Here is a 21,861-nt window from a genome sequence, read left to right on the forward strand (position 1 = left end):
ATCAGCAAAACTTGATTTACTGCAGAGAAAGTACTGAACACAATCAAATATTAGTGTCACTGTCACTTGATGGTGGATCTGGTGAAGAAGCTGTCAGTGATCAAAATATTGATTTTGAGGATGTTGAAAATTATAGTTTTGAGAATATGTTTGAGATTGGGAAAATGAGCCAGATGCTGAATGTACTGGGAAATGAGCTCTGACGAGGACAGTGATGATGAAACAAAACATCTGCTCAAACTGAACCCTTCCAAGCTACAAAAGGTAACAAAATATGCTTTATTTTATTCTTCTGTAATAGTTACTCTAATATGAGGAGAATTTTATATTATCGCGACAAGAAGAGATCCATCCGTGTTAGATATACATATTAATCAAAATAATTAATTAAAATAATTAATCAAATAATTAAATAATTGTACACTTCACTTCCAAGTTCCTTATAAATTGTGTCTTACCTGTAGGAGTAGAAGCAGGTCTCATGGGTCGGGCTTTGGTAGGGGTTTTCAGAGGACTGCTTAAAGACCTCACTGAACTTGATGAGGATGTGTTTTTGCATCCTGTTCCCACAGTAGAGAAAATAAGACATTACTTTAGATTTAGCGTAAATCAGACTCTAAACAGACATAACCATATACATTTTCTTTAGTCTAAACAGACCCAAATAGATTAAATAGTTGAAATGTAAAAAAAAGCTAAATAATATTTCAAAATCTGACTTGTTTTTATATCACAATGTAAAAAAATCTGAATGGAACTAAAAAGGCTTCAGTCTCTTAGCATTTGTTAATTCTTATATCTTTCTTTTGATTTTGGGAGAATTAACTCAGACATGCCCTAGCCTGTTTGTGTACTAGCCCTTCATCCGAGGTGAATTTAACGCACAGAATGTTATTGAATGTAATTACCTATACCTGACGATACACTCCGGTTAGGTGGGCACTGCAGCTTGCTTCTTAACAGCGTGGTCCTGCTAGATGGAGGTTTACTAAAAGTTCCCATAGAGGATTCTGCATGGTCTGAAAATAAATAAATAAATAAATATAATAATAAATAAATACATAAATTACTAATATAAATCTTCCACAGACTTTTAGTAGATTAATTAATTTGTGGGTCTGCAATGGAATTTCCTATGGAGGCTTGTATGGGAATCAATATTGATCAAAGCAATAACAGGTAAGCAGGTTTTATCATCATATCTACAGAGGTGGACAGCACATTTACTTGAGTACTGTACTTAAGTACAGTTTTTGAGTATCTGTACTTTTTTTTTTTTTACTTTTATTATTTTTTTTCTGGAAACGTGTTACTTTAAAGGAGCTGTATGTAAGAAATGTATTTCAATTAATCATAAAATGGCCCTGATATGTCACTAGACATTAAGAAATCATTTTCATTTCAAATACTTATATCACTGATAACAGTAGTCCGGCCAGGATATTGTCATTTAAAAAGTGAAGTTGCAGCCCTCAACTGATGTTGATGTTGTCATCTTGTGTTTTGGCCTGAAGCGCCACCCTCCACCTATCTACCAATCACAAAGTCAGTAGTGTTTCAGCATCCGGGTTGCCAGCTCTGCTCTAGTCACCACAGCTACGTAGCAGCCTACGTTCGTGCTGGATCCTGCAGCCTATCTGGCAACCTCGAGTCAGGGGGGAGGGGGAGGGGATACACCGCTCTGAAAGTGATTGCAGTACCAGTTTTGGCCACAATCTTACATACGGCTCCTTTAACTTCACTACATTTGAAAGACAAATATCTTACTTTTTACTCCACTACATTTCTGTCAAGGTCCTTGAGTAGAAAGTAGATATGTTAGTCAGGGCATGATTTCTTTCGCCTCTAAAACATGATTTTTTTTTTGCGGGTGGCAGACAGCCTATCAGTAATCACTCTTGTAGGGTCACGTGTGGTGAAGTTCGGCGATTAGTAGCCTACGGTTTCTCAACTAGTGATCTGTGAGAGACCGTATCGTTGTCGCAACTAACAGTTTGAAAGTTTTGTTTTCATGGCAAATAAATATTTTGGTTTTGCTGTAAGTTAAAGCATTATTGCTGTTGGGCAGTTATACAGATATGGTTGTGTAGCTGGGTTGTTTTTCTAATCAGTCTGTATTTACAGACCACTACAGTCAAATGTACATGAATGGATACAAAGATGTGTACTTTTGTGGGGGTGGTGGGGGTGTTAAATAAAAAAAAAATTAAGATGATTATGGCTGTCTTTTTTTGTCAGTTTAATTTCTATAGGTTTTGTAACCTAAAACTCTTAATTCCGTAGATACTACAAACTGGTCAGTGTATTCACTAAGTTGCTTCAGAGGCATAAGGTACTGTAACAATGCAACAATAAGAAAACAAGGCAATGACATTTACTTTTTACTTTTGATACTCAAGTACTTTTAAAAAACAAGTACTTCTGTACTTGTAATGGAGTAATATTTGACCAGTAGTATCTGTACTTTCACTCAAGTAAGGAAGTTGTGTACTTTGTCCACCTCTGCTTTTTGATAGCAACCATACTCCTATAAAAAGATGATCTCTCACTGATATCTCACCTTCTCTGATAGGCCGCCACTGCTGTGGTTTGGTTTGATTTGATCTTTGAATCTTTACCAAATGCCACAGTCAGCAGCTATAATACTAAAAGACTTCTGTTACCACATTAGCAATATAGAAACGCTGCTATAAGGTATCTTTGTTATTGTCATTATCTCAAACAAATTTGAATTTGAACTCCACATCTGGATTTCCCAAAGCAAAAAACAAACAAACAAAAAAACATTTCTCTACTTACTTTGCCATAACCGTGTCTTAGGTTTTCCATGAAAGGCAGACATCAAAGGAATAATACAAATGCGATAAGATCCGATAAGGAGGCATGTCAAGAGAGTCAGATCACACTGAGCACAAGAGCTTGGCCGCTGATTCAAGGTTGAATTAGTAAAAACTTGCACTGGGATTTCAGTCAAGGTGCCTCCGTGTGCAGACATGACCTTCCATAGAGAGTTAAACATAATGAAGAGAAAATATCCGTTTGCATTTGTAGATCCTCGTTATTTTCATGCGCATTGCTTTCTCATACCCCTCCAAGTGAACTGAGGCAGAACAAACCCTACCCTGCAGACATCTGGGACTGAGTGGCACGGTCCATACAAACAACATGTTCATAAACCAATGAGAGCAGCAGACTATACAAAAGGTAAAAGAGCATCAGTCTAGACTGAAAAAGCAGCCTATATTTTCATGTTTGATTCTCCTGATCAAACTGATTTCAGGTCATTGAATCTACTTAATACTTAAACAACTTTATATTTAAGCTGAAAGCACATTCAAAAAGTCGATATGTTTCAAAAATCTAAGCAAAGTAGATTGAATCCTTTAGAAGGGATTTCATTTCCAGGCTTTGGTTTTAAAGCACCACTGACCTAGAAGGGAATGTGGGTCAAGCTGGATAGCATGAGGTTGATCTTGTCTGAAACAGCCACTTTTATCCATAATTATTTTTGTAAACCTTCCACAAGGCTGGCAATCTAGGTTTACGTTCTACACAATGAAACGCAATGGAAAAGCAGTATGGAGACGGACAGAAAGCTCACCTTGCTTTGAATGTCCACTTGTCTGAGGAGTGCTGAAACTCTTGGGCAGTATTTTGGGCTTCACTGGCAATTTGGAGGCTGATGTTGAAGTTGTGAACACAGGTCTGGACTGGGATCCTGGAACCGCACTTGCACCTTCAGTTAAATGGATTTTGAGCTTAACTGCAAATAAAATAAAATAAAAAACAAAAACAAAAAAACAGCAAGTGCTCCTTGAAACTATTGTTTTTCACAGATGAAGAAACAATGAATGTACATTATGCATTTAATTCTACTACAATCTGGCATCACTAGGGTTTCTAACGGCTCTACAGTGGATATAAGATAAGAAATACACTTTGAATCACTTTGATCATTAAACCATTAGTAAGACAATCCAGCCAAACTAACCAAAGAGCATACTATGCCCTTACCATCAGATGTGCTCAGTTTGCTTCTGGGTGAAGGCATGTCAGTGGTACTGCTGCCATCTTTTCCTGCTGTGCCAGGCTTGAACTTAGAGGCTGAAAGTGGCGGTCGAATGATTGCAGCTGGAACGTGAGCGCCTCCTGTCCGGGCTGGGGATGGCTGGGGGCCAAGCCTGCCTCTGCTCCACTCACATGATGATGCCGCTGCAGGCCTGGCAGACACTGCCTGCAAGAGAAGTTCCCTTTCAGCAACTCGCTCCCACACATGCCGCCCCAAGCCTGTGCTCCCCACACTCACGGCTGCGTTGGCCATAACAGAGCTGAAGAATGGGATTGAAACTCACACGGACCAGAGACACGAGCAGCTATTGTAATGCAGTCCCCATGGGAATTCTGAAGTCACTGCCAATTTCTTTTTTTCATTCCCTTCTCCAGCTCTGTAAACATGATGTGATGTTCACATGGAACGCATTTTCTAGAATCAGCTTGCTGCCCTCTCGCAGCAGTAATTAAAACTGCAATCACACTGCGTAAATACTCTCTCGTTTGATTTTTGTTCGTGAATTTGTGTTTTGTTTGAGATGGCAGTCATAATCCTAACATAGAAAGTATAGCTTTGAATGATTTGTGAAATGATTTGTTTACATTTTAAGGTAAACATTACTTTTTTTTATATTTAAAGGAATAATAAAAATACTCACCCTCATGTCAGTAACAGAAGACCAAACATACTTTCAATGAGGTTTGTTCTCACATATCAAGGATGTATACGGTTGAGCTTCTGTTTGATGTGCACTATGCATGTGCGTTGATTCATTTGTATATGTAAATAAAAGCCTAAATTAAATGTGGTCGTATCAAACCAGTTTGTCTTTTCTGAAGACTTGGTTTAACCATTCAATTTAACCATTTCTTTTACAATCTTTTTCTGAACTTAGTAAAGCCTCAAATTTTTGGTTGAACGGACTTTCAATGGAGGGACAGAAATCTATCAAGTTTCATGAAAAATAACTTAATTTGTGTTTCAAAGATGAGCGAAAGTCTTCTGGGGTAAATAAACAACAATTAGTAAATGACAAATTACATTTTGGGATAAACTATCCCTATAATTGCATATTCATTTCCCCATACTCGTTTCCTTATTTTTACATTCGGATTACCTTTTCCATCATCTAACGATTACACTAATAATTCAATATCAGGTAACCTTTAGTAAATCTTATGATACACATTATGATAGTGTGTTATCTAAATCCCCTTGTAGCAATTGAAAAGACTGATTTTGGATTGATTTTATCATTTTACTTCATGTCATTTTAATATCAGCCAATTATCGGTTATTGGCCATAACATACTCACCAACAAACTGACTCTCTGACTCTTCCCTCGAACATTCAGAGACTCATTCCCCTGCACGTCTTCTCCAGTGTTTGTAAGTTTGGTCTTTCCACCCTGATTCTGAGAACCTCCTTTAGTGTTTTTTTGTGGTGTGGTGAGGTTCAAGGCACCGCTGACCTGTGGATTCTTCTCTTGTGACCCATCTTTACTCGTTTTAGAAAAGGTAGCACTTTCAGACCATCTGCGAGGTCGAAGTTTTGAGGCTGGACCACTTTCTTGGCAAGTGGTGGAGCGATTTCTTTTAGCTGCACTGGAGCTCTTTACACTTTGAGCTGGTGTGGCAGAAGTGCTGGTTACTGCAGAAGAAGTGGATTGGGTTGGAGATGACTTAGGTTGGTCCATAGTCTGGTTTTCATTAGTTTGAGTTATGGAACTCGATGAAGTCTTTGGTGTCTTGAAGGGGTTGGTTGCACGTGACATAATTTTAGACTTTATATTACTGAAGTTAGGCTTAGGAAACCGTTTTATTTCTATCTTGTTGCTTTTACTCGCTGACATCAAGGATGTTTTGGTCATTTGAGAGGCAGTGTCTCGCTGCGGACTTATAACTTGAGCCACTGGACTCACTGAATCCCCTTCATCTTTATTCAGAGGTGACTGAGATAGAGATGGGAGGCAAAACGTCTTGTTACTCACAGACTGCACTGGAGTCGAGGTCTGAGCATTGCCACTGATGTCGAGATCCTCAAAAGCAGTAAGAAGCACCGTTTTCCCCTCCACTGGAGTTGAGGGATTGGATCCACTGGTGTTGCATGCCATCTTTTGCACATCTTTATTAGATTTATGATAATGAACAGGTGTGACACATTCAAGTTTCTCAATGCTCAATGACCTTTCATCTATGAGAAAGGTCTGATTATTTGGTTGGATGTAGGTACACTCCAAGCCCAGATTCTTGGGCTCTCCTTGTGGCACCTCGGCTAGGCCCTCGCACAAATCAGGTAGCATGCCTGATACCACGCCAAGGTCTGAAGATATATCCAAGGAGGTTCTGGACTCCCCGATCAGCGAGATGCTAAGAGGCTGGTCGGTCTCATGTAAGACAAAGCTGTTACTTCTCATCACCATCTCACCAGAGCTCACGGAGCAGCAGTTCTCAGTGGATCCACGCCGCGATGGCTCGCAGGAGTCCACTTCAGATAGCTCCCGCTCTCCGCTGTCAGGGGAGGTTTCCGAGCTCCTGTCACTGCCTCTTTCATTGCATTCAGTGTTTTTGGGGTTCACTATTAAGAGAGACATATTCTCATTCCAGTTGTCAATTTTTGATTTGGCAAAGTCCACAGCAGTTGAGCTTGATTTCACTACCTTTGAGGAAGAAGTCTCAACTGTTGCAAGGCAAGTGATACGGTCCTCCATTTCGACATCAGGAGGACTCTCTGAACTGCCACAACTCAAACTGCTAGAGCTCCTCATGGAGTCAGGGGAATGCTCACTGGGGCAGGTGATGTTATTTCCATTTTTGTCCTCAATGGAGAAAGTAAGATTCATGGATCTATGCGTAGTTTCCATGGCAATTTCACATCCGAACTGTCTGAAACACTTCTTGTTTTATGATAATTGTATTAATTGTCTCCTGAACTTCAGCACAGGGTTATTGATTGAAACACATTGTGTGAATGTTCCTGAAAAAAAAAGAAATAGTAAACAAATGTACAGAAATTCCAAACAATGCATCTATTGTCTAGATTGATGTGAGAGGTTATAAATAACAGAGGTGACTCAATGTACTGTAGCTAAAAAAAGAGGGTTAGCTATTAGCTATTGTGGATATAATAATTCACTGAACAAACACTTACACTGGCCAATTACAATTTGGGCAACCTGTTGTGTTGTTGGTCGCAATAAGTAATGCAGTCTACTTTGTACAGATGTTACATAATCTACTGACCAATTACTATAAGAGTAATGAGAAAATTGATCCCCTGTTTAATTCTTCATGACTTCTAGAGAAACGCCATTAAAAATGCAAGAGCTTACTCATCGGTTATCAACTTCTAGTCGTTCTTAATGTGGAACTGAAAACCAAATTATGAAGTGTTTTATAAAACATCTTAAAAAAAATGTAGTGTACACAACCACAAAGATTTAAAGTCACTTATGCTCACCAAGACTACATTTATTTGAGAAGAAATAGAGTAAAAACAGTAGTGAGTATTATTACAACTTAAAATAACTGTTTTCTAATGAACATTTTAATATTTTAAATACAATTTATTCCTGTGATGGCAAAGATTTTGCAATTTAAAAATACATTTGAGAAGTCATTACTCCAGTCTTCAGTGTTACATGACTTCACATGAGAAAAAGCATTAATTTGAAATCTAACTTTTTTTGAAACATTATACATTTACAAACTATTTAAATACTATAACTAACATAATAATTTTGTTACATTATTTTTTGGGGGAAAATTAATGCATCCTTGCTGAATAAAAGTATTACTTTCTACCAAAAAATAAAATAAATCTTACTGACCCAAAACTTCTGAATAGTAGCATAACTAATTCTATTAAAAAAAGGTAAAAAAATAAAAGATATTTAGATAAGCAGTCCTGAGTGCTAGTGAAAACACCTGTGACAGTGACAAAACGGCTCACCTTCACATGCCTTTTTCAAACACAGAAGGCTTGCTGTGACTTAACACAAACACTAATACTTCCAAAATGTTCCACTTAATTTTATGAAATCTGATGACCAATACAGTTTCTTCAAGATTTAATAAACATAATTTGCAATCTGCTGAAAATACAGAATGGCCCAAATATTTCTGAAGGCCAGACTACTTATTTTTTGGGTTCTGTCTCCCCACATTAACATCATTGCACTACTCCACAGGGGTGGAAGAGGCATGGCATACTTTGCCTCTGCTGAGGGAAAGGCCTTGCATGCTCTAATGCACTTCTGTCTGGTACAATGAGGAGAGAGGCCAGTTATGCAGATGCAGAGACAAGCTCTCTGTCAAGCTTCTTTTGAAATAACAACCCATACAATCACAACATGTGAACATGCCACTAACTATAAAGATAACTCTGATATACTGATGAAACTATATACAAAAAAGCAGTATCACAAATGACAGAATCAGAGTCTGCTCACAAGGTGAATGTGATCACACAACATTACCACTTTGAATTTGCATTTATAAATGTCAACTCTATCAATAATAGATATTCATCTGCTGTTGCTGTTGCAAAATACTAATAACGCAAACTTTGACATTTAAGCATCTGACAGTAAGCGATGTTGTCTTCAACGTTTATTGTCTTATCTGTTTTATCATAGTCATGCAGTAATATTACACTCTCACAGGTTTAAGCAAATCCTTATTTAGCAGCTTGAACATTAAAAATGCATATAATTTTGAAGGTAATCAATTGAACAAATGTACCAAAACCATCCATTTCCCATCATTTTCTCACATAAAAGCATTATGATAAATACAATCACTATAACTATTTTTCTCTCCCAAAACATTCCGATTAAAAAGGCAGTGTAAAATTCCTACCTCGGCTCGCTGACTGAGTGAAAGGTTACCTAGGGAACTAACAGTGTGCTTAGTCATTTACAGTCCGACTGCTCATGCAAGGGCTGGGCATTAAAGGAACAAGAGCCCCTCTGTTAATACTTCACTACCGCCGGGAGAATTATTGATGGAAGCGTCTTATTTCATCTTTAAAGGAACATAAAACTGATATATTGAACTCTCATAAAAAGCAACAGTGAAATACAATGAATTAATTCTTGAGGGTTATAGCAGCCTAATTGTTAAGAACCCAAACTAGAAAAATGTCAAACTCTGGCACTAATTCAGTTTAAGGCATAAGATAACAACATAGCATATGGCATAACAAATAAAAAATTAATTTAACAGCATGTCAGTTAATGTTAAATAAAACAAAAGCAAAATGAAAACATGCAGAGGGATAGCAAAAAAACCTAAATTTACTTTAAATGTATTTCATGTTTATTATATAAAACAAATTAATTTCATAAAGTTATCTCTCCTAAATCAAATGGCCACAGCTTGTAACTGTAAAAAACAACAACCATGGCTTTCTAATAGCATTTTTGCACTTGATGTCTTATTTTATATAGAGAGTAATTTATAAGATTTTATGAATAGATTTTTCTTTTTTAAAAAAAGCATAAAACCAGAGTCCTACCAGGCAAAACATGTCAGTTCAGCACATCTCATTCAGGCCCCTGCAGCACTTACAGCTCCATATCTCAGGATCAATCCTATTAGTGCTGTGGTAAACACTACACCACACTAAACGCACGCATATAAAGACTGCCAGCTCTAAAATACCCATGAGCCCCAGCAGTCCCTCCTTCAGCACCACTCCTGGCTCGCAGCAATGGTCCGTCTCATAGGAATGTGGCACAGTCCAGGCTGCTGTCAGCACACTTTTGGGCTGTCCCTGCATACTAAAACACGCCTCTACTCGTAAAACGCTGTTCAAGTTCCAGCCTAGGCCATGACTGAACCCACTGCAAAGCCTCAAGGCTAACTTTACAAGGGACAGTGGCTGGTTACCCTATCCCAGACAAGCTCTACGTAAGGGGAGTGGCCTGGGCATGTCAGGTCAAAAGCAGTATAATCGCTGTTGCTAAGCAGCCAATAGCATTTTTAAAGGGATTTAGGCATCAGATGAGGAAAAATAGTGCAAAACTGGATGTCAACTACACAGTTATTTTCTGCTGAAGAAAACCTTTAACTTAAATGCTGGGTTGTTTCACCCCCAGCTTGGGTCAACTCAAAAATAATCAGCTGATAAATATAGTTATAACTTTTGCTTCTACTCTTTTTCGAGTAGAAAAATCTGCAAAGCCTTTAAAGAATTCAAAATTCACTTTTTGAATTTCAGTCACATGTTTGCAGTGACATTTGGGAAAATAGATAATGAAAAACAAATTGGGTGCACCATTTTTAAATACACTTTTTACACTCGCACAAATAGACAAACCTAACTGTTGGTTTAAATTAAGCTAGAATTTAGGTTCATTTGAACCAACAGTTGGGTTTGTCCATATTTGACCCAAACATAAGTTGAAACAATCCAGCATTTTTTAGTGTGAAAACTATATATAAAATATTAATTATAAAACAAACATCTACAAAAAAGTTAAATGTCATACGTTTATAAAAGCAATCCTTCTTCGATGCATGACAGTGAGGCATACATTTACTATAAAAAGCAACACTTTCTTTGTATTGACAAATACTTGGCAATACCTTGACTTCCTTAAGTTATGTAACAGAAGGCATGAGGGGTATCCTGTCATTGGGAACAGTACTATTTCTGACTAATCCATCTTTAAAAGGCCTTTAAACCACAGTAGAAATCCATAATCTTGGTTAACAAAAGACACTAATAAGTGTTGGACACTATAGGCCACAGAGTTCAAGTCCATCTTTTCTGATTCAGAGCATGTTCTTTTGAACTTTCTATTTATCAAAAAATCCTGGAAAAATGCTGTAAATTCCAGCACAACTGTTTTCAACATAGGAAAATGTTTCTTGAGAACCAAATCAGCATATTAGAATGATTTCTGAAGGATCGTGTGACACTGGATACCGGAGTTGAAAATTCAGTTTTGACATCCCAGGAATAAATTATATTTGAAAATATATTAAAATAACAGTTATTTTAACTGTAATATTTTACAATACCGCTGTTTGAAAAGCATTTTGTAAATGTAGCCATGGTGAGCATGAGACTTTCCAAAATAAAGAAATCTTAGATGCATGTTATGCCTCATCAACATTCCCTTTTTACCCTCCTCACAAACATCCACCTTCAAACAACAAAAAGTTGTGTAACAACCATGTTTACCCATAGACATCTGCTGACTCTCACACATTTATTGAAAGGTTGCTAAACAGTCATATAAAAAATCTGTTCTTTTCCAGATGCACCATTCTACTTGGGATACAATATATTTTTAAGCAAAGCTTAAATAATCTGATAATTCTGCTCCTACAGAAGAGCACCTGCACTATTAATAAACCTGCTGTGGAAATCACCATATCAAACCAACATAAACTAAATAATATTCATAAGGGTAGGCTATGCCAAACATAGGCTGCTTCATGTTGCGGGGTGGGTGGAACAAGCTTATTGAATGCCTTAAAATCTACTAACTTATTCCTGCCCAGCTCATGTTTCTCCCTCATACCTCCCTCTGAGACACAATCTATTTCCTGATCGCTGCCTTTAAATTGTCTTGTGCACCTGACAGAGAAATATCAGAGGCCTGTTTGGGATCTCTGGCAGCTCGGGCTATAAATAACACGTGGAGTAAACAAAGTTGTAAAGCTATACAAGCAGAAGATCATCACTTTGAATAAATGTACACAGACAATACAGACTAAATGGACATTCAGTAGGCGTAATAAAAACATAAACAAAAGCCATGGAAGACAACTCACGCGACACGAGTAACTGCAGAAGCATGCCTCGCGCTACTAAATCACGGATTAAATGTTTGGTACAAGAGGGTGTTTGTAGAAAGGTACATATTTACACTGACTGCTCAACTTCTTTGGGTAGCATTGCGTACTTACCCCGCACGTCGCGAGTGGGATTAAACTCGAATTCAGATATATGTCTACCATTAACAGCAGCGCTTTCAAAGTACAGGTGAGAGTTCAGGTGAGCTCGCGCTCACCTTAAGTGACGTCACTGCAGGACACGAGCCGTTACAGTGTAGGTACTGTCACTCACTAGGCTAGGTTACATGAAAGAAAATTAGGCACATCTAAACCATGTTTCAATATTTAGTGAATAGTCTATTAAATATCTTTCAAAAAAATAGTTAACTTAAAATGTGATCCCTATACATATAAAATCATTAATAAAGTTGTATCAAATGTTTTAGAATACATATTATTTATTTAAAACACTTATCTTTAGCCTATAGATTTTTGCGATTTCTGCAGAACTTTGAATTATATTCATTAGGTGTTAATTACATTTAACCTTGACAGATATTGCTATAATTTATGAAGAGAAAGAACACATATTTTTGTAGTTAATTATTTATTTATTTATTTTTGTGGCAGTTAAATTCTATTCATAATTTAAAGAAATGCAATTTTAAATGAAACCTTTTGATTTATTTTTAAATGTTTATTTATTTCTTCATATGAATCAAATTAAAGATACTGTGATAGAACACACAATGATGCAACAAGGATGTGTTGAAATTTTTATTGCGCTACATGCAGTAAAATAGCTTTTTGTACTATATATGTAAATAGTTAAGAATTTGACTACTAAGATGGACTACAATTATTTGCCATCATCCACTAATTCATCGCCTTCGCAGTTTAGATATCAGATCCATGAGTTAAACATCATTAGGCTCAAAACTGGCTGGTCTGATCTTCATCTGAACAGATTTGAGGGAGTACCACCAGCCATGCCATGGGTACCACACTATTCCATCATCAGTGACTGCGCTGTAGGGTCCTCGGTAGTAAAATCCATTCAGATTGGCAGAGTGACATCTAGAGGAATACAGTTGAAACAACATACAAAAATGTGACGAACTAGAAATGTGGTTACTTGAGAAGAACTGCCCTACATACACAAAAATGACCTGTGTTGTAATTGTCATTGTTATGTGAAAAGCTCTGTCAATGTTATTAGACGTAAACCTGTTAAACCACCAGCCACCCTTGTCCTCCTGAGCACAATTGCGGTCGTAGCGGTCATTATCCCTGTCTCGTGTGCTAAACTTCATTCCTTGGTGGCTGGCCCACCACTGAACCTCAGGATGATAACTGCCAGAGAGAGCGTCCCCTGCGTTTCCTGTGTATGCACCAAACTGGAGCTGGTAATGGTTCTGAAAAGACAAATGAGATCGTTTGAACGTTGACTAATTAAACAGCACACAGATATTATACCATTCAGATCACAAAATGAAGTATAAAAATTGTGATATTGTGTAACCCCTTCTTTTTGTTCTTAATGAAAATAGAATATTGATTTATTAGAAACTTCACAAGCCACCTGTTCCCAGACAGCAACATGTCGTCCCAGATCCGGGCCACATCTGGTGCATGTGGATTCCATGAGTACCAGATGTGGGCCGGATCTGGGCCGACACTATGTTGCTGTCTGGGTTGGTTCATCATGGGCATTTACACATAATTAATCACAATATGAAGAGATTAATAAAAAAAGAATAAAAACCTGTTCATTATCCACTTTGAACTTTCTGTACACTGCAAAACGGTAGCTGCCCTCAAAGTCTTCCAGACTGATTCTCAGGGTGTAATCATCTGCGTAACAGAAGGATAAATTTTAAGGATAAAAAAAACCCCTGAAAGATAAATAATGTAATATAATATAATATAATATAATATAATATAATATAATATAATATAATATAATATAATATAATAAATAATTGACGACGGGCTGTTAAATTATTAGACAAATATTTTTATCCTATTGTTTGTTATATTTATTTGCTTTTATTTGTTTTATTTTAGTTCCTGTGATTTAGTTCCTGTTTCCATTTTAATCTTGTTTGTTTCCATAGTTATCTTTGTTTGTTACCATGTCATCTAATCACCTACACCTGTCCTTCATTTAGCCCCTTGTCATCTTGTGTCTTGAAACCCTCAGTCTTCGTCTGTTCTTTGTTTTGTGTTAATTGTTCGTGCTGGTATGTATCTCTGTTTGGTTCCTGGAGTTTGTTAAAATGTGTTTTCATCATTCTTCTGCGTCAAGCATATTTTGTGGATTATCAAGTCAAGCCAGCGCGTGACAGAACACAAGACCATACAAAAGAAAAGGTATGAACCATCAGTTCGCCTCTTTTGCCTTCGTCAGGGCGACCTCACCATAGAGGAGTATGTAGAGAAGTTATGCCAACTGTTGCACTGTGGACTTGAATGAAATCATAATAATCTTAATGACATATTCCGTCCGGGTTTAAACGAATCCGTTCTTTTGGGGATGCCAGAGGGTAAGATCCATTTTTCCCTGGAATACATTGACTTTGCCCTAATGCTGAGCGGCTCTTCATTTACTGTGGGAATATCAGATGAGGAATCCTGCAATCCTGCAGTAGTCTCGTCACATCATGGCTGCCATACCATAGTCTCCTCATGTCATAACCAGCACACATCAAGTTTGAAGGGAGTGAAAGCTATGTGTACTGGGCTCCAATAGCTGTGGAGATTGGTTCTCCATAGATCTCCTCGATCACTGGACCAGTCCCGGGATGAACGAGACTGACCATTAGTGTGATGGATCCACAACTGAGGTTAGTGCGAGCGGCTGCAAAATTGATCCCGGTGGTCTCTGCGCCGCCAAGTGCGGTGGTCTCACAGTGATTACCATTGTCATCTGTCTGTGATTGCTTCCATGGTTTCCTGAACTGCCGGCTCTGCCTTGTTCTCTAGGCCTACTTCTGCCATACGGGCCTGGCCCTCCATCCCTCCCCTGTTCAGCCTCCACTCCATCATCCTCCCACTTTTAGGCTGTAAGGACCTTTGCAATAACTGCAATCATTTGGCGAAGTATATATGAAACTGTAATCCGGTCAAGACCTGCCTGGAACTACTTTAGCTGTGCAGACACCTTAGAACGTTCATCAGCCAATCAGAATCAAGCATTCAACATCTCCTTGATATAATATAGGCTAATTCAGATAAATTATGGCATATCATGACACATTACATCTGTCTCAGTTTGTATGCATTTTAGATGTATAAATTTACTCACCTTGAGATGTCAAATAATGGAGATTATCATTCCCTAACCAGAACTCTCCATTAGCAGACTTCATGTCACCAAATCCTGTTTTGTAATCATTCCAATCTCTAAAAAAAAAAAAACCCACCATGTTTAATTTATTTAAAAGCACATTCACACAGTCACAACAATGAACTTTTCCATACCGGTCAAATGACTGATTGCCATCTGAGCGTCTCTGGAAGACTGTCCATCCACCCCCCTCTCTCATATCACAGTACACTCTGATCAGGGTTGGACTCAGCAGTGGTTTAATCATGTAAAATCCACTCTGCATGTTGCCATTTTTGAAGATCTGAGCACAATCTGTATATGGCAGATTGATTTTTGTTAGTGTTGCTTATAATCAGACAAATACACCATATTTACACAAGGACAGTGAATACCATATCTTAATAAAATAATATAGAGCCTTGACCCATGTACTGTTTGTCTCCCATGTCATAAATTGAGCCCGCTTTTTGGGAACGTTCATTCATCTGGTTCGTTAATCGTTGAATAAGTTGATGTTGCTTTGAATGGCGAACTTCCAAATTTTTCATCTCCGCTCGAAGACGCTCTATCTCATCTTCACATTCGTCAGGTGCCTAAATGCACACGACACACAGAATGACAGCTGTAAATTCACCATAAAATAAACACTTTTTAATTTACCTGTAACTAAAGATAATTTCAACACACAAGAAAGTAGCAGAATGAATTGTAAGACACTTACAGAGTCTGACAAATCCAGAGTACAAAGCATCCAAATGATGAACAAAACTGGCATCGTAGATGTTCTCATTAAATGTTGTATTTAAAGATGAAATATCGACACCAAGTGATCTCGTGTTCAGTTCAATTTGTGCACTAAAGAAGAACTACAGACTCAACAGCTTGTACAAATGCTCCTGAGGTCTGTTCTGGTGCCTGACCAAATTTCCTGTGGTTGGACGTGCACTACTTTGGGCTGAGTCACTTTGGATCAAAACAGATGTGCAGATAACTACAAACGGCTCCCAAAAACATTTAACGTCAAAAACAACACTAAAACTGTTCCATGAAAGTGAAAATTATGGGAAGTTTGACCTTCAATTTGTTCAAGTAAAATTTGGACAAATTAATGACACTCCAGTTAAGAAGTTATTTTAAATGAAAAAGTCAGAATGCTGTGTAACTTCTATTTATGTATAGCCTATATTTATTGAATATAAAACATGAGAATATTTATTTAAAAATAAATAGAACAATGATGATTAAAGAATGTCTGATCCACAGGAACAAATACCTGATTTGATTCACCCATAAAGTCAAAATGGGAAAAACATGTGTGAAGCACATTGATAGAGAGAGGAGTGTTTCACCCAAAAATAATGCATGTTTTGTGCTGATGATAGACATGCATATACACAACAAAAGTAAAAGTAAAATCTGCTCATTTTTTTTCTTTCTGGCAAGGCACCTTCCCTTTGCTGTTAAATTTAAATCATGTATATTGTCACAGGTATCTAATAAGAATAAACTGAACAGTAAAAGGAACAATGCTGAAAGTATTATTTCACATATTGAGAAATCTTTTAGCTGCAGAGGTAGAAGAACTTATAATTAACATATAGCTGAACTGCATTGGTTAAAGTTGTAAAATTACACACATCAAATCCTGCCAATTCCTCAATTTAAATACAATATAGACCAGCAATGAGGCTGAAAAGATGTCTAGCCTTTATTGAAGCAACATTTTATTATAGAATTACCAGATTTATATATTACATTGGAAAAAATATTTCCAGAATTTACATTTAACACATTCCCAAAAAGAGACACCAACAATTATAAATTACAAAAATACTTTTTGCCATCACCAAGGATTTCAGAAAAATGTATTTCCTCATAGAAAAAGGCAACACTTATTGAAATTAACTTATGTACGCACATGCCGATTAAAGAGCTCACAAAAACATTTCTATTTAAAATGTGTGGTTACTCAAAGTTTGTTATGCAAGAGAAACATTTATGATTTTCACAAAGTGTTGCAGTGATAAAGCTTCCTGTACATGCACATTGGCCCTGTAATAACAGATCAGGAACAGTATTCCATAATATTATGCCTGACGCCTCAGCTCATTCAGAGGTGATGGCAGATCACCACGGTGTACATGGATTTGGACAGTCTCTGATATAAGACTCCAGAGTTCCAGTTGACACTTCCATTAATGAGGTGTAGGTTGTCAACTGTGAAGACAGGACAGAAAATGGCTTCATTATGACTTTATACAACACTTGACCATTTGATGCAGAAATGTTATCAAACACACTCTCCTACTCATACCATACATAAATTAAAACAAAAAGCATGACATATATAGTTTGAGGCTTTTGTTAACTCATTTGAAAGACAGACTTACCTTATTAAGAACTGGTTTTGTTGACAGAACATCATATATAGATGACAAAGAAATCTTCTGTGGAAATTAAAAATTGGATTTTTTTTTGTTGTCCATTATTAAACGTGTCTTTATGAAAGTTCAGTTACAAATTGAGCTCATTTTAAAAGTGCTTGCAAACCAATTCAACTACTCTAAATTGCTACTACAAAGCCATTTTATTTCTAAAACAAAATGCCACATACCGCTTGTGTGGTTTGATTCATGCACTTCATTGCCGGCGTTCTGCGGTCATCTAAGATCATAGGCTTGTCCCAGTGATCATAGTTCGTTTCCAGGACGTACCATCTCCTAAGGTCTATATCAAGTCTTAAACATCACCAACAGTAACAACAAATTCAGAGGGCAGTTTTAAACATTGCAGATAGAAATGTGATATGATTTACTCACTCCCAGATGTCTAACGTGTTTATTCTAGTCCTGGTTATCACACAACCCTGTCCCGTTCGGTTACCACCCAAGATGAAGTAAGCAGGTGCTAGCAGTTTCGTCAGAGAGAGCTGGGCTTTGGCTTGCTCGTAACTGCAAGCAAAAATTAAAAAAATAGGCTGCTTATTAGTTTTCTCCTGTTTTTACTTTGAATATAAGCTACACATACATATACATATACATGTACCTACACACACACACAGTAGTGGCCAAAAGTGATGTCCGGAAGGGATATTTGTTTTTAATGACCCTACAAGTCTGATTAAACCATGGAAATGGTTTTAATATTTTAAATATGAGGGAAGAACAAAACACTAGACTTGGTTAAGCTATTTATCTGACAAAATTGGCCAAAAAAAATTAAATAATAATAATAATAATAATACAGGTTTTTTTTTTTACCATGCAAAAATAAGTAAGTACTATTAACAATAATAATTATTATAATTAGCTTACAAAATCTAAAACACATTTTTAATAATATTTGAATAAAGGCAATTTTCATATGCTGATCACTACTGTGTAAATTTCTCTTATTCTGATAATGCTATTTTGTTATTACAATAACACTGTGTGACTTAGAACTATGTGACTCTTGGTTAAGACAGCGAAACCAATGAAGTTGTGCTTTCATGTTATGCTAGTGTTGTTGAATGTACCTTGTAGCATTTTCCAGGACTTTGCGAGTAAGAAAACCCATCCACATTCCATCTCTCCTGCCAATAATCCATTCCAGAATCCCTGTGAGAATTCATTATGTTATCTAACCAGTCAACCATCAAGAACATCAAGCTGCACACATGATTTGTAGCTAATCTTGAGAAGAAATTTAAAATAATTTTAATAAAATCTTACCAATATAACCCCCATCAAAGTTGAAACGCTCATTCATTGTTAGGGTCAGTTCACCCTAAACAAGTAAAACAGTTACTTGCTTTACATTTAAACAAACACAACCATCATATTTTTTTATGTTTATTCACTTACAGGTCTAACTCCAGTGAGTATGCCAACATATCCGGCAAAATTTGTTGATTTAAACACGGTTTTGTTATTCCTTTCGAAATTGACATTCACCACAAGAGGTTTAAGCTTCTCGGTTAAAGTCCATGTTTTATTCTGTCGATCCCACCTTCACAAAAAAACCCACAATATTCTTATGACTTTATTTGAAAAATATGCATGCTGCAGAAAATTCAATGTGTTCTCAAATATCTGGCAAATAAACACATCCTACCCCATAAATAGTCCAAAGTCCAAATTCCGGGCATGATAAATATTTCCTGAACAAAAAGAAGAAAGAAAATACACAATAAAACACCTAAATGTGTCATTTAATTTGATCAAAAACATTATGTGAACTGATTTATATCTTCTCACCATTAAAGTCTTCTGCAACAAGTGATGTGCAAACAGTGAAAACCTCATAAAAGATATTGAACAGCGTAATCTCACCTAGAGGGATATACAAAATAAAATAAAATATATATAAATCATAGATTAAAGTTGGGGTCCTTTTATTAGCTAAATTAGTGAGTGCCTTTGTTTTGATGGATTGCACCATTGTTGTTTGAGTGTTCTTTGATTTTACATTGTTTAGTATATTGTCAAGTTTTACATAAAATGTAAAGAATAACAAAAATAATCAAAAGAGAAAAATCTCACCCAGAGGGATGCCAGAAACTGCTGCTATTCCCTTAATTTCTTCATTGAAAGGGTGTGGAAGTGTGTCCACAATCAATGGCTATGAAACAGTGAGAAATATATAAAATAACAAAATATCAATACTGTACAGTACCAGTCAAAAGTTTGGAAACATTACTATTTTTAATGTTTTTGAAAGAAGTCTCTTATGCTCATCAAGCCTGCAGTTATTTCATTAAAAAAAACAGTAATATTATGAAATATTATTACAATTTAAAATAATGGTTCTCTTTTTTAATATACTTTAAAATGTCATTTATTTTAAATGTAATACGTTAACAGCATTTATTCATAAGAACAACATTTATTCAAAATAAAAACATTTCTAACAATATAAATCGTTACCATCACCTTTTATCAATTTAACGCATCCTTGTTGAATAAAAGTACTAATTTCTTTAAAAAAAAAAAAAAAAAAAAAAAAAAAAAGTTATTGTTGCCAAACTTTTGAAAGGTACTGTATATTGTTACAAAAGATTTCTATTCTAAATAAATGCTGTTCTTTTTAACTTATATTCATCAAATAATCCTGAAAAAAAGTATCTCAGGTTATTAAAAAAATATTAAGCAGCACAACTGTTTCCAACATTGATAATAAATCAGCATATTAGAATGATTTCTGAAGGATCATGTGACACTGAAAACCAGAAAAATGCTGCTGAAAATTCAGCTCTGCATCACAGAAATAAATTATATTTTAAAGTATATTAAAATAGACAACCATTATTTTAAATTGTAATACTATTTCACAATATAACCTTTTCTGTATTTTTAATTAAATAAATGCAGGCTTGATGAACATAAGAGACTTCTTTTAAAAACTTTAAAAATAGTAATGTTTCCAAACTTTTGACCGGTACTTTAGAGTTTTTATAGATGTCTGAGTTTGTTCATACGTTTAATTGCTTACCAGCTCCTCGTCAACTAAATCAATAAGTTTTCCATGGAAAAATTCCTTGGCGATGTCTTTTATTGACTGTACCATTGCGAACAACTGAAAAACAACATGATTTAATGTTGTTAATGATGTAAAAACAATCACAGGAAACACAAGACACACAAGAAAGTTGCATCCACCAGACATGAGACAGCAGAGAATCAGTATTAAAAACATGTACAATACCGACAGAAACAAAAGGTCCGACCCCTAAAAGTTAATGTATTATATTAAGGGTATTATATTAAGGTTACCTCTGTGTTTTTATCTTTGATCACTTGTGTCCATCTCTCACTAGGGGGTAAATCGAGATTTACAGTGTACCAGCTCACATTACCTTTAAACCTAGATAAATGACAAGAGAAGTTGAACATGTTATCAAATCAGATAATCAGACAAGACCACAAAGAAGTATATGAAATGTAGGAGCACAAATAACTGGACATATGAGAAGAGTAACAGCAGTACGTTGGTCCTTTAGGTGGAAACATCCCACTTCTGCAATCCTCCAGCTGCAAATATAACGTTATGTGGTAATGAGTAAATCTCAAAACAGCCTGATAAACTTTATAATAAAGTATAGATGAGCAACCGCATTGATTCTTACCCCTCGAACAAACTGTGAGAAAATAAATAAAGATATAACCAAAATATTAGGAACCGACGTTAGCTTCATTGTCCGCGAAGTTTTCCAAAGCTTTAGTCATTCAACTGCGGAAGGAGGTGCGGGAAATCAAATCAGCTTCAGGGCGGAATGTACCATGATGTAAGTGGGACACGGATAATTTTATGCATCTTTAATTTTTTAAAGAAAGGTTAACAGACGTTTTCTTTTATTTTAAATATGATATAACATAATTACGACATGGATTAATTGTTATTTAATTGATTTCGTTTGGCTATGCTAGTTTATGAGTACACCCGCTGCACTAATAGCTCCCTGCAATTCTGCAGTTTGAGCTTCCCTCGGCACACGTGATAAACAAGGAAGTTCAAGTTGACTTGTTTTGATTTGTTCGCTGTGGGTGTGTGTAGTTTGGCCAGCGAGGGAATCACGAGGGAGCTGTCACGACAGCAAGCCACCCACTTTAAAAGAATCACGAGGTTTCTTTTTCTGCTATTTCAGCATCTGACCAATGGTTGGATTTTTTTAAGCCCATTTCCGCCACATTAAAAAGAAAAAAGCTAC

The 21,861-nt window shown here is 36.3% G+C and overlaps 3 protein-coding genes across 4 annotated transcripts; all 3 read right to left on the reverse strand.

The window, feature by feature from the left end:
* Positions 1 to 3,490: 3,490 nt before the first annotated feature.
* Positions 3,491 to 9,766, reverse strand: LOC311094776 (uncharacterized protein). Its single transcript, XM_084132951.1, has 4 exons — positions 9,570 to 9,766; positions 5,368 to 7,028; positions 4,015 to 4,234; positions 3,491 to 3,763 (listed from the first exon to the last, which is right to left on the reverse strand). The coding sequence occupies exons 2-4, from the start codon at positions 6,913 to 6,915 to the stop codon at positions 3,549 to 3,551; spliced, it is 1,983 nt and encodes a 660-aa protein (XP_083989077.1). The 5' UTR covers positions 6,916 to 7,028; positions 9,570 to 9,766; the 3' UTR covers positions 3,491 to 3,548.
* A 2,838-nt stretch (positions 9,767 to 12,604) lies between these two features.
* On the reverse strand, positions 12,605 to 16,108 carry fgl1 (fibrinogen-like 1). 2 transcript variants are annotated; one of them, XM_084132499.1, is made up of 7 exons: positions 15,895 to 16,108; positions 15,598 to 15,766; positions 15,326 to 15,485; positions 15,150 to 15,247; positions 13,608 to 13,696; positions 13,070 to 13,257; positions 12,605 to 12,919 (listed from the first exon to the last, which is right to left on the reverse strand). In XM_084132499.1, exons 1-7 carry the CDS (start codon positions 15,961 to 15,963, stop codon positions 12,760 to 12,762), a joined length of 933 nt encoding a protein of 310 aa, XP_083988625.1. In that variant the 5' UTR covers positions 15,964 to 16,108; the 3' UTR covers positions 12,605 to 12,759. The 2 variants fall into 2 exon arrangements, with proteins under 2 accessions (XP_083988625.1, XP_083988624.1); XM_084132498.1 differs by having other exon boundaries at positions 15,150 to 15,485.
* Positions 16,109 to 16,857: 749 nt separating this feature from the next.
* On the reverse strand, positions 16,858 to 21,418 carry asah1a (N-acylsphingosine amidohydrolase (acid ceramidase) 1a). Its single transcript, XM_084133816.1, has 14 exons — positions 21,280 to 21,418; positions 21,141 to 21,184; positions 20,927 to 21,017; positions 20,646 to 20,729; positions 19,697 to 19,775; positions 19,412 to 19,486; positions 19,269 to 19,314; positions 19,019 to 19,163; positions 18,887 to 18,941; positions 18,691 to 18,772; positions 17,993 to 18,124; positions 17,788 to 17,911; positions 17,564 to 17,620; positions 16,858 to 17,390 (listed from the first exon to the last, which is right to left on the reverse strand). Exons 1-14 carry the CDS (start codon positions 21,346 to 21,348, stop codon positions 17,301 to 17,303), a joined length of 1,173 nt encoding a protein of 390 aa, XP_083989942.1. The 5' UTR covers positions 21,349 to 21,418; the 3' UTR covers positions 16,858 to 17,300.
* Positions 21,419 to 21,861: the final 443 nt, after the last annotated feature.

The sequence above is a fragment of the Abramis brama genome, assembly GCF_963993115.1.
Source record: "Abramis brama genome assembly, chromosome: 13".
Classification (NCBI taxonomy): Eukaryota; Metazoa; Chordata; class Actinopteri; order Cypriniformes; family Leuciscidae; genus Abramis; species Abramis brama.

Bases quoted from the DNA above. Each gene is read 5' to 3' on its own strand.
- LOC311094776 (XM_084132951.1), bottom strand. From the start codon at position 6,915: ATGGAAACTACGCATAGATCCATGAATCTTACTTTCTCCATTGAGGAC. The intron at 4,235-5,367 runs GTGAGTATGTTA...CTTCTCTTGCAG, and splicing joins GTCAGAGAGTCAGTTTGTTG to GCAGTGTCTGCCAGGCCTGC. The intron at 3,764-4,014 runs GTAAGGGCATAG...TTTTATTTGCAG, and splicing joins CAAACTGAGCACATCTGATG to TTAAGCTCAAAATCCATTTA.
- fgl1 (XM_084132498.1), bottom strand. From the start codon at position 15,963: ATGAGAACATCTACGATGCCAGTTTTGTTCATCATTTGGATGCTTTGT. The intron at 15,767-15,894 runs GTAAGTGTCTTA...GTGTGCATTTAG, and splicing joins CTCTGGATTTGTCAGACTCT to GCACCTGACGAATGTGAAGA. The intron at 13,697-15,149 runs GTGAGTAAATTT...TCTGTTACGCAG, and splicing joins CCATTATTTGACATCTCAAG to ATGATTACACCCTGAGAATC.
- asah1a (XM_084133816.1), bottom strand. From the start codon at position 21,348: ATGAAGCTAACGTCGGTTCCTAATATTTTGGTTATATCTTTATTTATT. The intron at 19,487-19,696 runs GTGAGATTTTTC...ATATCCCTCTAG, and splicing joins AGTTTCTGGCATCCCTCTGG to GTGAGATTACGCTGTTCAAT. The intron at 18,942-19,018 runs GTAAGTGAATAA...TTACTTGTTTAG, and splicing joins TACTCACTGGAGTTAGACCT to GGTGAACTGACCCTAACAAT.